The sequence below is a fragment of the Lagenorhynchus albirostris genome, chromosome 12 (genome assembly GCF_949774975.1).
Source record: "Lagenorhynchus albirostris chromosome 12, mLagAlb1.1, whole genome shotgun sequence".
Classification (NCBI taxonomy): Eukaryota; Metazoa; Chordata; class Mammalia; order Artiodactyla; family Delphinidae; genus Lagenorhynchus; species Lagenorhynchus albirostris.
In genome coordinates this window covers 81,172,665-81,187,607 of record NC_083106.1, presented here as the reverse complement: position 1 = coordinate 81,187,607, position 14,943 = coordinate 81,172,665, and the positions used below count along the sequence as shown (strand labels likewise).

Genomic DNA, 14,943 nt, shown 5'->3' with positions numbered 1-14,943 from the left:
TCATCTCTAAAACTACTTCATCTGATATTCCTTCAGTACAACTGTATCAGTGAACCTTAATATATTAAGCTCTATCTTTTTTTAATAAAGTAGAAGTACTTTCTGAGAACATATTGTTTATTTGTAATATTTAGTTTGATGCCATTTATTTCCTATTTTGCAAGGTTTAGGCAGACTCCCATTGTTAATGTAATTATTAACATAAAATGTATTATAGCTTTTATGTGTATATACAAAAAACATGCCCAGAATTTTCAAGAAATAAGTCTACCCATAAGTGAATTTTGTTATCATCCAATATGTGCTTTCTAAAGGGCTGATTTTTTCCTTAAATTATTTTTGACCATTTTAAATGAAAACTTTCTAGTGTGCTTCATGGTTGCTTACCTTCTGAAGTAGAGTATATGGAACCTAATTTAGCCCTTTCAAAGTGACTTAGTTATCATTATCAATCTTGTGTAATCTATTCTGCTTTAATAGTACACTGGTGTCCTGTGCTCTCAAAAATGTCTGGATAGTAGATCCTCCATTAGAGAGGCCCAAGTTATATTAATTTTTTTTACTGATTTTATCTGCTTTTTATGGGAATTTTCTAGGTTTTCTTTAAGAGGGACCTTTTTGTTTCAGCATCAAGTTCTTATTTCCTTTGTCTATTATACTTATGTATACTTAATGCCTATATATACTATATATGCTCTACTTCTCCTTCTCCCTTGGTTTCATTTGCTCTTTATAATGTACTGTGGATTGAGAAAACAAATAACTTAAACCAGTAGGGGTTGTATCTAACAGTAAACATAAATCAGGTTTGTATAAAAAGAACTTAAAGAACATTTGTTCAGATAACCTCATCCACCGGAGGGCAGACAGCAGAAGCAAAAAGCACTACAGCCCTGCAGCCTGTGGAACAAAAACCACATTCACAGAAAGATAGACAAGATGAAAGGGCAGAGGGCAATGTACCAGATGAAGGAACAAGGTAAAACCCCAGAAAAACAACTAAATGAAGTGGAGATAGGCAACCTTCCAAATAAAGATTTCACAATAATGATATTGAAGATGATCCAGGACCTCGGAAAAAGAATGGAGGCAAAGATCGAGAAGATGCGAGAAATATTTAACAGAGACCTAGAAGAATTAAAGAACAAACAACTAGAAGAATTAAAGGACAAACAAACAGAGATGAACAATACAATAACTGAAATGAAAAATACACTAGGAGAAATCAATAGCAGAATAACTGAGGCAGAAGAACAGATAAGTGACCCGGAAGACAGAATGGTGGAATTCACTGCCGTGGAACAGAATAAAGAAAAAAGAATGAAAAGAAATGAAGACAGCCTAAGAGACCTCTGGGACTACATTAAATGCAACAACATTGGCATTATAGGGGTCTCAGAAGGAGAAGAGAGAGAGAAAGGACCCGAGAAAATATTTGAAGAGATTATAGTCGAAAATTTCCCTAACATGGGAAAGGAAATAGCCACCCAAGTCCAGGAAGCGCAGAGAGTCCCAGGCATGATAAACCCAAGGAGAAATACACCGAGACACATAGTAATAAAATAGACAAAAATTAAAGACAAAGAAATATTATTGAAAGCAGCAAGGGAAAAATGACAAATAACATACAAGGGAACTCCCATAAGGTTAACAGCTGATTTCTCAGCAGAAACTGTACAAGCCAGAAGGGAGTGGCATGATATATTTAAAGTGATGAAAGGGAAGAACCTACCACCAAGGTTACTCTACCCGGCAAGGATCTCATTCAGATTCGATGGAGAAATCAAAAGCTTTACATAGGAAGCAAAAGCTAAGAGAATTCAACACCACCAAACGAGCTCTACAACAAATGCTAAGGAACCTACAAAAACAAACCCATAACAATTAAGAAAATGGTAATAGGAACATACATATTGATAATTACGTTAAATGTAAATGGATTAAATGCCCCAAACAAAAGACACAGGCTTGCTGAATGGATGCGAAAACAAGACGCATATATATGCTGTCTACAAGAGACCCACTTCAGACCTAGGGACACATACAGACTGAAAGTGAGGGAATGGAAAAAGATATTCCATGCAAATGGAAATCAAAAGAAAGCTGAAGTGGCAATACTCATATCAGATAAAATAGACTTTAAAATAATGAATGTTACAAGAGACAAGGAAAGACACTACCTAATGATCAAGAGATTGATCCAAGAAAAAGATGTAACAATTATAAATATATATGCACCCATATATACATGGTGCACCCATATATATATGGTGCTTATGTATTGAGGTGCTCCTAAACATAGGAGCACCTCAATACATAAGGCAACTGCTAACAGCTCTGAAAGAGGAAATCAACAGTAACACAATAATAGTGGGGGACTTTAACATCTCACTTACACCAATGGACAGATCATCCATAATGAAAATAAATAAGGAAGCACAAGCTTTAAATGACACAATAGACCAGATAGATTGAATTGATATTTGTAGGACATTCCATCCAAAAACAGCAGATTACACTTCCTTCTCAAGTGCGCACAGAACATTCTCCAGGGTAGATCACATCTTGGGTCACAAATCAAGCCTCAGTAAATGTAAGAAAATTGAAATCATATCAAGCATCTTTTCCGACCACAGCACTATGAGATTAAGAATCAATTACAGAGGAAAAAAACGTAAAAACCACAAACACATGGAGGCTAAACAATACATTACTAAATAACCAAAAGATCACTGAGGAAATCAAAAAATGCCTAGAGACAAATGACAACGAAAACACGACTATGGGATGCAGCAAAAGCAGTTCTAAGAGGGAAGTTTATAGCAATACAAGCCTACCTCAGGAAGCAAGAAAAATCTCATAAACAATCTAACCCTATGCCTAAAGGAACTAGAGACAAAAGAACAAACAAAACCCAAAGTTAATAGAAGGAAAGAAATCATAAAGATCAGAGCAGAAATAAATGAAATAGAAACAAAGAAGACAGTAGCAAAGATTGATAAAACGAAAAGCTTGTTCTTTGAGAAGATAAACAAAATTGATAAACCATTAGCCACACTCATCAAGGAAAAGAGGGAGAGGACTCAAATCAATAAAATTAGAAATGAAAAAGGAGAAGTTACAATAGACACCGCAGAAGTACAAAGCATCCTAAGAGACTACTACAAGCAACTCTGTGCCAATTAAATGGACAACCTGGAAGAAATGGACAAATTCTTAGAAAGGTATAACCTTCCAAGACTGAACCAGGAAGAAATAGAAAATATGCACAGACCAATCACAAGTAATGAAATTGAAACTATGATTTAAAATCTTCCAACAAACAAAAGTCCAGGACCAGATGGCTTCACAGGTGAATTCTTTCAAACATTTAGAGAAGAGCTAACATCCATCCTTCTCAAACTCTTCCAAAATATAGCAGAGGGAGGAACACTCCCAAACTCATTCTACGAGGCCACCATCACCCTGATACCAAAAACAGACAAAGATAACTACAAAAAATGAAAATTACAGACCAATATCACTGATGAATATAGATGCAAAAATCCTCAATAAAATACTAGCAAACAGAATCCAACAACACATTAAAAGGATCATACACCATGATCAACTGGGATTTATCCCAGGGATGCAAGGATTCTTCAATATACGCAAATCAATCAGTGTGATACACCATATTAACAAAGTGAGGAATAAAAACCGTATGATCATCTCAGTGGTTGCAGAAAAAGCTTTTCACAAAATTCAACACCCATTTATGATAAAAAGTCTCCAGAAAGTGGGTATAGAGGGAACCTACCTCAACATAATAAAGGCCATATATGACAAACCCACAGCAAACATCATTCTCAATGGTGAAAACCTGAAAACATTTCCTCTAAGATCAGGAACAAGACAGGGATGTCCACTCTCGCCACTGTTATTCAGCATAGTTTTGAAAGTCCTAGCCACGGCAACCAGAGAAGAAAAAGAAATAAAAGGAATACAAATTGGAAAAGAGGAAGTAAAACTGTCACTGTTTGCAGATGACATGATACTATACATAGAGAATCCTAAAGATGCCACCAGAAAACTACTAGAGTTTATCATTGAATTTGATAAAGTTGCAGGATACAAAATTAATGCACAGAAATCTCTTGCATTCCTACACACTGATGATGAAACATCTGAAAGAGAAATTAAGGAAACACTCCCATTTACCATTGCAACAGAAAGAATAAAATACCTAGGGAGGCAAAAGACCTGTATGCAGAAAACTGTAAGATACTGATGAAAGAAATTAAAGATGATACAAACAGATGGAGAGGCATACTATGTTCTTGGACTGGAAGAATCAATATTTTGAAAATGACTCTACTACCCAAAGCATTCTACAGATTCAATGCAATCCCTGTCAGATTACCAATGGCATTTTTCACAGAACTAGAACAAAAGATCTTAAAAATTTGTCTGGAGACACAAAAGACCCCGAATAGCCAAAGCAGTCTTGAGGGAAAAAAACGGAGCTGTAGGAATCAGACTCCCTGACTTCAGACTATACTACAAAGCTACAGTAATCAAGACAATATGGTACTGGCACAAAAACAGAAATATACATCAGTGGAACAGGATAGAAAGCTCAGAGTTAGACCCACGCACCTATGGTCAACTAATCTATGACAAAGGAGGCAAGGATATACAATGGAGAAAAGACAGTCTCTTCAGTAAGTGGTGCTGGGAACACTGGACAGCCACATGTAAAAGCTACACCCCCTAACACCATACACAAAAATAAACTCAAAATGGATGAAAGACCTAAATGTAAGACTGGACACTATAAAACTCTCAGAGGAAAACATAGGAAGAACACTCTTTGACATAAATCACAGCAAGATCTTTTTTGATCCACCTCCTAGAGTAATGAAAATAAAAACAAAAATAAACAAATGGGACCTAATGAAACTTAAAAGCTTTTGCAAAGCAAAGGAAACTACAAACAAGACGAAAAGACAACCCTCAGAACGGGAGAAAATATTTGCAAACAAATCAACAAAGGATTAATCTGCAGAATATATAAACAGCTCATGCAGCTCAATATTAAAGAAACCAAACGACCCAATCCAAAAATGGGCAGATTAGACATTTCTCCAAAGAAGCCATACAGATGGCCAAGAAGCACATGAAAAGCTGCTCAACATCACTAATTATTAGAGAAATGCAAATCAAAACTACAATGAGGTATCACCTCACACCAGTTAGAATGGGCATCATCAGAAAATCTACAGACAACAGATGCTGGAGAGGGTGTGGAGAAAAGGGAACCCTCTTGCACTGTTGGGGGGAATGTAAATTGATACAGCCACTATGGAGAAGAGTATGGAGGTTCCTTACAAAACTAAAAATAGAATTACCATATGACCCAGCAATCGCACTACTGGGCATATACCCAGAGAAAACCATAATTCAAAAAGACACATGCACCCCAATGTTCACTGCAGCACTATTTACAATAGCCAGGTCATTGAAGCAACCTAAATGTCCGTTGACAGAGGAATGGATAAAGAACATGTGGTACATATATACAATGGAATATTACCCAGCCATTAAAGGGAATGAAATAGTGCCATTTGCAGAGCCGTGGATGGACCTAGAGACTGCAATGCAGAGTGAGCTAAGTCAGAAATAGAAAAACAAATATCGTACATTAACACATATATGTGGAACCTAGAAAAATGGTACAGATGAAGGAGTTCACAGGGCAGAAATAGAGACACAGATGTAGAGAACAAATGTACGTACACCAAGCAGGGACAGTGGTGGGGCGGGGGTGTGGGATGAACTGGGAGATTGGGATTGACATGTATACACTAATAGGTATAAAATGGATAACTAATAAGAACCTGCTGTATAAAAAAATAAATTAAATTCAAAACAAGAAACATTTGTTCAGTGAACATTTGTGAGGTGCCTTCTTTCTTCAAGGCAACATAGATAATATATCACATATTTGGACTCTGCACTACAGATTAGAATCTAACCTGGATGAGCATGTATAAAATTATTATAGTAAATATTATAATAATATGTGATTAATATATTAAATTATAATAAATATAGTTATATTAATAACTACTTATTAAAATTATTATAGTAAGCATTGCTTAGCAATTTAAACAACCTATTAGGGTGAACATAGATAAAGGAACATTTAACTCTTTAAAGCACTATAAACATCCATTTTGAACCGTTAAAGCCTTTTTTTAACGTCCTAGTTAAATTTTGAATAGTTGATATTGCCAAATAAGTGGATTCTTTAAAGTTAGGGTACATACTCAAAACGTGTCTTACAGATATATATATATATATATATATATATATATATACACCAAAGTATTAATATCTGTTACTCATATCCTGAGTTTGTAAATTTGACATTTTTTTCTGTGCCTGCCTTTTGCCCGGAATTAAGCTGTGCTGCCGTCAGGTGGCAGTGGTGCCGTGGTGATGCCGTGGTGATGCCGTGGTGATGCCGTGGTGATGCCGTGGTGATGCCTTGGTGATGGCCTCGCAGTGCTGTGCCAGCCTTTTTCCTCACGGGTCGCCACTGCCCGGAAATCAGGGCAGGAGAAAGTTCAGACAGAGAGCCTCGTCTGGGAGCAGAGAGGAAAGGAAAGACTTTATGATAACAGGGAGTCTTAATGAAGAAGGGAAGGGATCAGTGGTTGGAGCACAAGTCTTGACACTTTTCTCAAGTCTTTATTTGAATCCCATGTGTATCACAGCCCAGCTATGTTGTCTTGCCTCACTTGTTAAATGAAGAAATATCCACTTCATAGGGTTTTTATATGGTTCAAATCAAAGAATGAAACTAAAGTGCTTAGCACGGAGCCTGGTAGGGAGGATGCTGTCCAGAAATGATGGTTCTTATTGTAGGGATCAGGGAAGGTGGGAAGGCAGGCCCAGCTGCAGCTGCAGGAATCCAGATGACTTCAGGCTGCATTTCTTTACACTTTACAGCCCTCGGGGAAAATACCGCTAACAGACAGGCAGGCAGGCAGGCAGGCAGATAACTTTTCCTGATGTCTCCCGTAGTGTTGGAGAGGAAGAAGGGGCCGTCAGCAGCATTTGAAGGTGAAAACAGTTGCATCCTTCCCACAGATGTTTCGTTGCCCCCGTCAACTTGTCCCTCTGAAGACCTAGTCTCACCAACTCAGGGAGACAAGCTTAGGAAGTCAGAAACTCAACTGGCTATAACTTGATGATGAATAAAATGTTTCTTCAATTCACTGTACATTTTTTTTTTTTTTTGGCTGCATTGGATCTTCATTGCTGCACACAGGCTTTTCTCTAGTTGCGGTGAGCGGGGGCTACTCTTTGTTGCGGTGCATGGGCTTCTTGTGGTGACTTCTCTTGTTGAGGAGCATGGGCTCTAGGCGCACGGGCTTCAGTAGTTGTGGCACATGGGCTCAGTAGTTATGGCTCACGGGCTCTAGAGCGCAGGCTCAGTAGTTGTGGTGCACGGGCTTAGTTGCTCCGCGTCAGGTGGGACCTTCCCAGACCAGGGCTGGAACCCGTGTCCACTGCATTGGCAGGCAGATTCTTAACCACTGCACCACTAGGGAAACCCTGAGAAGTGTACAAATCTGTTTAATATAAGTTTTATGTGACAAGGTAGCCTTCATAAGGAAATGAAGACCCAAAGAAACAGACCTTAGTATTTTGTGATAGGCTTGATGAAGAGTTGACAGTTCATGAAGGAATACGATAGGTTAAGGAGTATGAAGTAATTGTAGTAAACCGAGGGAATTTATTAGCAAGGCCTGTTTGTAGGCTTCTTCTTGCCATTCCTTTGTTTTGGGAGATAAGAATGGACATTTCATTCCTCTGGGTATAGTGAGGGCACCTCTCACATGAAGGTTTTATGACCTGTTTTAGGGGAGAAGCGTTGGTGAGGAGGTCAGGGTGACTTTCCTGCTCTTCCTTTTCTTAAATTTCTTCACCTTAAGATACTCAGTATGCCAAGGTACCATAATTTGGGGTAGCATGTCCAGAACCCCATCACCACCAGCCTCTCCTCTCTTTTTTAAAATACAAGGGGGAGCGTATAATACATAATTTTCTGCATTTGGCTTTTAAAATATTTGACTCTTTTTTTGAATATGCTTTTTTTGGCTGCGTTGAGTCTTTGCTGCTGCCCGCAGGCTTTCTCTAGTGGTGGTGAGCGGGAGCTACTCTTCGTTGCAGTGAGCGTGCATCTCATTGCAGTGGCTTCTCTTACTGTGGAGCACGGGCTGTAGGCGTGCAGGTTTCAGTAGTTGCAGCACGCTGGCTCAGTAGTTGGGGCACATGGGCCCTAGAGCATGCGGGCTTCAGCAGTTGTGGCACGTGGGCTCAGTAGTTGCAGCGCGAGGGCTCTAGGCCATGTGGGCTTCAGTAGTTGTGGTGCGGGCTTGAGTAGTTATGGCTTGCAGGCTCTAGAGCGCAGGCTCAGTAGTTGTGGCACACAGGCTTAGTTGCTCCGTGACATGTGGGATCTTCCCAGACCAGGGCTCGAACCCATGTCCCCTGCATTGGCAGGTGGATTCTTAACCACTGCGCCACCAGGGAAGCCCCTCATTGTACATTTAAAACCAAAGACCCCTAAGTTTTACTTCCCTTTAGAAAAAAATCTTAGGTGTAATATAATTCCAAGATATAATATCATTTCTCTCTCCTCCATGTACCCTTCAAACAAAATATCTTTTCCATCCCCTTACTGTTGCTCCAGTGCTGACAAAGCCTTTTCCTGCATAGTTAGAAATGAAAGGGTCAGAATACAAATATGATGGAAGAAATATTCAACTACATTTGACCAGTATTTACCAAGTACTTGCTTCTGTAACATACTAAGACATATTTTGGGGGGATAGCAAAGATCATCCAAAACACAGTTCCTACTCTAATGTGTTCCTACACATTAGGAGGGGATACAGTTCACATATACAATTATTTTAAGAAAAAATGTGGTGAATGCTACAGTGGTAATTGTAATAGCTTATATTTATAGACACTTTCCAGATTAAAAACTGCTATCAAATACATTATCTTGTTTATTCTTTGCAATAACCCCCTATGAAGAATAAGTATTAAGTGTAATTGAAAAGGAGTCATCGAGGCTCCAAGGTGAAATGCCGAAGGTCACAGAGCCAGCGAGTCCACCATCAGCTCAGCTGGTGTGTACTGGGATGCCTGGCACACAGCACCAGGGAGTTCTAGCTGATCCCACCATTCTTCTGTGCACTGGGTGCTGTTCTTGGTGTGGGGATGTAGTGGTAAATAAGACAGACAGAATCCCCATCTTCAAGGAGGATGAATGGTGGATCCATAATGTAAAACGAAATTTCTTACCTACATTCTATTCTTTTCTTTTAACTCTTGCGGTAAGTACCAAAATACAGTGCTTTGGCCACCCTGAGGAGGGAGAGTAATTCTCACAGGGATGGTTATGGAGGGCCTCGCAAAGGGGGTTTCTTTCCCTGCCACCCAGTTCCTGATTGACTTTTTAAATGTGCCATGTTATTCATACTCCCTTTTGGGATTTTCCAGGTGCGCAGATTTTCTGAGGCATTCTTTTGTTTTGAGCATCCGAGAGAAGCTGCCATTGCATACCAGGAACTTCAGTGAGTAGCATAAATCCAAAATTCAAATGATTCTATTTCCTTTTACATAAGATATCATCTCAGAATTTATCAGTGACAGAATATACAATATTTACAATGAAAGAAATTAGGAGAATGTGAAGTTTAGAAAGCTCCTGTTTAGTCAAATTGCATTTAATCTTATGCATTCCTTCACTAAAGACCCCTCCCTTACATAAAGAAGTGTACTGTGCCGTTACCCCTCCCCACACAGATCTACCCCACCCTTGGGAGTCCCACGCAGCCCTGGCTCCAGCCTTTCATTTGGCCGTCTTGTTGTATTTTTATCTTCACAGGTCAGAATCTCTTACATTTATCATTATGTATTACATATTTTCACAGGTAGTCTGACTGACACTTCCTGCTGTTATGTAAAAGATTTACAATTCAAATATCCTGAGTAGATGGCTTCCACTTTCCCTACTGAGTACATTTAGATCTGGTTTTCTTTGGCTTTAAAGAATATTTTGAGGACATTATGTTGAGTGAAAGAAGTCAGACATAAAAGAGTAAAGAATATATGACTCTGTTTATATGAAGTTCTGGAACACATAAGACTAAGGTGGAGCAAGTCAGAAGAGTGGGTGTCTTGGTGTCGACTTGGGCTGGGAGTTTGCCTGGAAAGACGTGAGAGTACTCTCTGGACAGGTGGAAAATGTTCTGTATCGCGTGTCCGTTTGTCAGAATCGTGCAGCCAAGATTTGTTTGTTTCAGTGCATGTGAAGTATATGCCCCAACAGACAACTCTCAATAATCATAGGGTGTGTAGGTAGGCAGTGAGTGGAGATACAGACAAAGCAAGAAGGGAAAACGTTTGTTGATGGGGCTTATGGTGCTGTTCTGTGTACTTTGATTTGTTTCAAATTTTCCGTAAGAAAGTTTTTTTAAAAAAACTATTTTGCATTAGAAAGCTATATACCTTTTTTAAAATAGCTGTTAATTGTATTCATCAGTACATGTTAACTTTTTTTTTCAACATTATCATCAAATCGTTAGCAGGCATTTGAGCTTTTGGTCTTTCTCCTCTATGCTATTCTCAGCTAATTAGGATGTTCAGACATTAAGCACAGAAGACTCACTTTGAAATGACATTTAAAAGTATAGAAGAGTATAATAGAAATTAAATAACTTATCAGTAAACAATAATTTTATTAGTAATTTTTGTCAACAAACCATAATTTTCATCGTACCAGTTTTTAATCTCTGACCAAGGAGCTCTTTCGTAAGGAGGTTGTCTTGGGGAGGGGTGGTCCTGGAGAGACGATGAGGTGAAATTGGTGTGATTGTCTAGATTGCAGTCTGACGTAAGACATGTTTTTCAGTGCTCAGAGTCACCTCCAGATGTGCACCGCTCTCAAAAACACTTCCTTCTGCAGCTCTCTCCCACCCCTGCCTATTGAGTGTAGTGAATTAGATGGAGATCTCAATTCATTACCTGTGATCTTTGAAGACAGGTATTTAGATGCAGTTACTGAAGGTAAGTGTAATCTAACTAAAATATGTAAGCTGTGTGTGTCATTTTCAGTATATTCTAATATACATAAAGCCATTCCTTAATGTGGGGCTGTTTTCCCCCCTCCAGTTTTATTTATTTTTGAGGATATTAGAAAGTTATAGTCAGAGAAAGTAGTCTTGATCATATGAGTTCTTATACCTCGTTTTAAACCTGAATTTCTTTTTCTTTGGATAAAAGACTTAGATGCACCCTGGATGGGAATTCAGAGTCTTCAGAGATCAGAGTCCAGTAGAATGGATAAATGTGAGACTGAAGAAAGCTCTCTAGCTGGACTTTCCAGCCCAGAGTTGAAAGTCAGACCTGCTGGGGCCTCCAGTTTTTGGTCTACAGAAGGTGAAAAGCAGCTAACAAAGTCTCTAAAAGGAAAGAATGAAGAATCAAATAAATCCAAGGTTAAGGTTACTAAGCTCATGAAAACAATGAAACCTGAAAACACAAAAAAATTAATAAAACAGAACTCTAAGGATTCTGTGGTTTTGGTAGGCTACAAATGTTTGAAAAGTACAGCATCAAATGATCTCTTTAAAAGCTTTGAAGGCAATCTTTCACATAGTCAGAAGGAAGGTCTGGACACCACAATATGTGGATATAATTTTGACCTAAAGACCTACATCAGACAGACAAGTCAAAAGGAAGCTAGCTATTTGCCAGCTAATACAGAGAGAACTGAACAAAAGTCTCCAGATATTGAAAATATGCAACCAGACCTGTTTGATCCTTTGAACTCTGGCAGCCTAAATCTTTGTGCAAATTTGTCCATTTCAGGTAAACTTGATATCTCCCAGGACGATAGTGAAATTGCACAAGTGGAACACAGTGTGGCATCCAGAAGTTCATCAGATGATTGCCATGATCATCAAACTGCCCCCACTTCGGGAGTTAGGACAATTGAAGTAAAGCCCTCTAATAAAGACCCTTTCGGTGGAGAGAAAATAACTGTTAAAATAGGACCTTGGACAGAGCTTCGACAAGATGAAGTCTTTGTGGATAGTTTACAACTACCCAACTTTGAGTCCTTAGACTCTAACGGTAAATCTAAATCTATAGAACTAACACTTGAAAAGGAAGCTTTGCAGGAAGCGAAGTGTCGTTCTGTTGGAGAATCATTAGCTAAGCTAAGAAGTAATCAACCTGCTTCTTCTACAAGAGAATATCATGTTGTAGTGAGTGGAGACTCAATTAAGTTACCAGATATTAGTGCCACATGTGCCTCATCTCGGTTCTCAGATTCAGGTGTGGAAAGTGAACCAAGCTCTGTTGCAACACATCCAAACCCTGACCTAGTCTTTGAAACTGTACAAGGGCAAGGTCTTTCCAATAACGAAAGGTTATTTCCTCAGCTTTTGATGAAGCCGGATCATAATGTAAAGTTTTCAGTAGGCAGCCACTGTACTGAGAGCACAAGTGCTTTCAGTGAGATCCAGTCATCCTTAACGTCCATAAACTCTCTGCCTTCTGACGATGAGCTGTCACCTGATGAAAATCCTAAGAAATCTGTTGTACCTGAATGCCACCTAAGCGATAGCAGAACCGTGTTGAATCTAGGAACAATTGATGTGCCAAAGTGTGACGGTAGGAAGAAGTCAAGTATTATCTTGCAACAGCAGAGTGTCGTGTTTTCAGGGCATTTGGACAATGAAATGATAGCAATACATTCCTTAAATTCAAACACTAAAGACCCTTTACAATTTGTTTTTTCAGACGAAGGTACTTCCAGTGATGTGAAAAATAGTTGCAGCTCCAAACCTAACTTGGACACTTCGTGTAAAGACTCCCAGAGCCCTGATAAATCTAGTGACCCTGCAGGGACCGCAGTTCCGTTAAGTTCAGGACTGGTTTGTTCAGGCATCCCTTGTGTCGTTTCAGGTTCCATTTCTACCAGGACAGACGTCAGTGAAGATAGAACTGTGAAAAGAAAAAATAGCGATGCGTTAAATCTCAAACAAATGTATTCAGAAGCCCCTACGGTTAAAGATGAAACGCACCTGGGTACAGGTGACCCTTTTTCAGCCAGTCCTGATATGGTAAAGCAAGGGCTTGTGGAAAATTATTTTGGCTGTCAGAGCAGTACAGATACTTCTGACACGTGTACTATTAGCTACAGCAATTCAGTTAGCCCTCAGAAGGAAGCTTCTGACAAAGAAATTAGTCACCTTCAGCAGGACCAGGATAAAGAGGAGGAGGAAGAAGAGCAGGACCAGCAAATGGTTCAAAACGGGTATCATGGGGAGACAGATGACCCCGCCCCAGGTGGGGCGGCACATGCTCACTGGGCAGACCGAGGCGCCCCAGGAGGAGAAGGGTCTATCAAATCCGGAAGGATTAGCACTGACCATCTGAGGGATGGTATAACCGTGCCTACTGTCTGTACCTCCGGCTGTCTGTCCTTCCCATCTGCACCACGAGAGTCTCCTTGCAGTGTTAAGTATTCTTCTAAGAGTAAATGTGATGCCATTACAAAGCAGCCAAGCAGCGCTTCTTACAACTTCACCTCATCACTATCCTGGTATGAAAATTCACCAAAACCTCAAATACAAGCGTAAGTAATGGAGCACAATAGCACGTGCTACTAAAGAGAGAGAGGGAGAACATATATGTGTATTTCTCCAGTAACATACATATTTCACGTTCTCTGGTTTCTGTAATACAGAAAGTGCTTCTTTCGACTAGCTGTCTGAAATGGAGCAGTGAACTCACTATGCTCTTTGACAGACAGACCTGCAGTTCCCAGTATGATTGTCCTGTTCTGTAGGCTCGACTTGCCTGATACAGATTTTCCATTGGTAACTTTATGGTAGAAGTATGGCATAACTGAGACTAAAACCCTTTTTTTCCCATCAATACCTCATCTCTCCCTTGGTTAACTCCTAGACAAAAGTTAGGTTTTATATCTAGCAAATAAGGACAATATTAGATAATTGCTAGAAACTTCCTAAAGTCTACCAGACTTAGATTGCCTCAGCTAAGTCAGTGTTTCCAGAATTGGGATTTCATGGGCCCGTAAAAAAATCCAGAAAATTTTGAGCATGACATAGGTTTACTAGCATGGCACTGGTTTTCTACTACCTTAGTCCAGATGGAATTATAATCCCTGGAATAAAATGTCTGGGCATATCTACTGTAGGTTTTTTAAGTTCCCAGATCATTCTGATGTATACACATAAGTAAGACCCATGGTGCCCACACCTAGTGAACCCAGCAAGGTGAGAACAGCCCATTGAAGACTTGTAATGTGCCGGGAAGCTGAAGGTTGCATCACCTCCTGGGTACCTCAGACTCTTCTGAGTCATTGGTGCAAGCAGTGGTCTGTATTCTTCACCCAGTGTGTCCTGCTCAGTTTAGTGTTCATCAGCTTCTTGGAGTTTTACTTTTATCAGTTCAAATGATCTAATGTTACGATAGTTAATAATCTTTGATGTTCTCAGTCCCCAAGTTGATTAGAAATGTCACTTATTCTATCAGTAAATGAGTGTATGCCACCAATTTTATTTAATCACATCCCCCTCTTAGTTCTGTTCCTTCTTATTGGTATTTTTAGAGAAAAATACAAATAACCTCATCTACTAAATACTATACCTACCATTCTCACTGCTACACTGTGTAGAATATCTCCTTCTTTGCCTTTTATATAAGATTAAAAAGGAGCAAAGAGGGTAAGATTTGATCACAGGGTCAGCATCAGACTGTCCTCTGTGCAGTACTTCTCCCGTCTTTTCTATGCATACAGTATAAAATTCAGCAGAAAGCATAACTCCATTCCCAGTGTTTTCT

At 39.3% G+C, this 14,943-nt stretch overlaps 1 protein-coding gene across 11 annotated transcripts in view; it reads left to right on the top strand.

The window, feature by feature from the left end:
* FAM135A (family with sequence similarity 135 member A) overlaps positions 1-14,943 on the top strand; it is a 123,608-nt gene that overhangs the window by 83,061 nt on the left and 25,604 nt on the right. For 7 of the 11 annotated variants that reach the window (XR_009543795.1, XM_060167619.1, XM_060167617.1 and 4 more), the window contains 3 exons: positions 9,565-9,638; positions 10,979-11,133; positions 11,350-13,711. Coding sequence is in view for 10 of the 11 variants with exons in the window: in XM_060167619.1 (XP_060023602.1) it covers positions 9,565-9,638; positions 10,979-11,133; positions 11,350-13,711 (2,591 nt within the window). In the remaining variant the exon portion in view is untranslated. The remainder of the gene's footprint in view (positions 1-9,564; positions 9,639-10,978; positions 11,134-11,349; positions 13,712-14,943) is intronic. The other 4 variants (XM_060167625.1, XM_060167624.1, XM_060167622.1 and 1 more) reach the window with 4 other exon arrangements.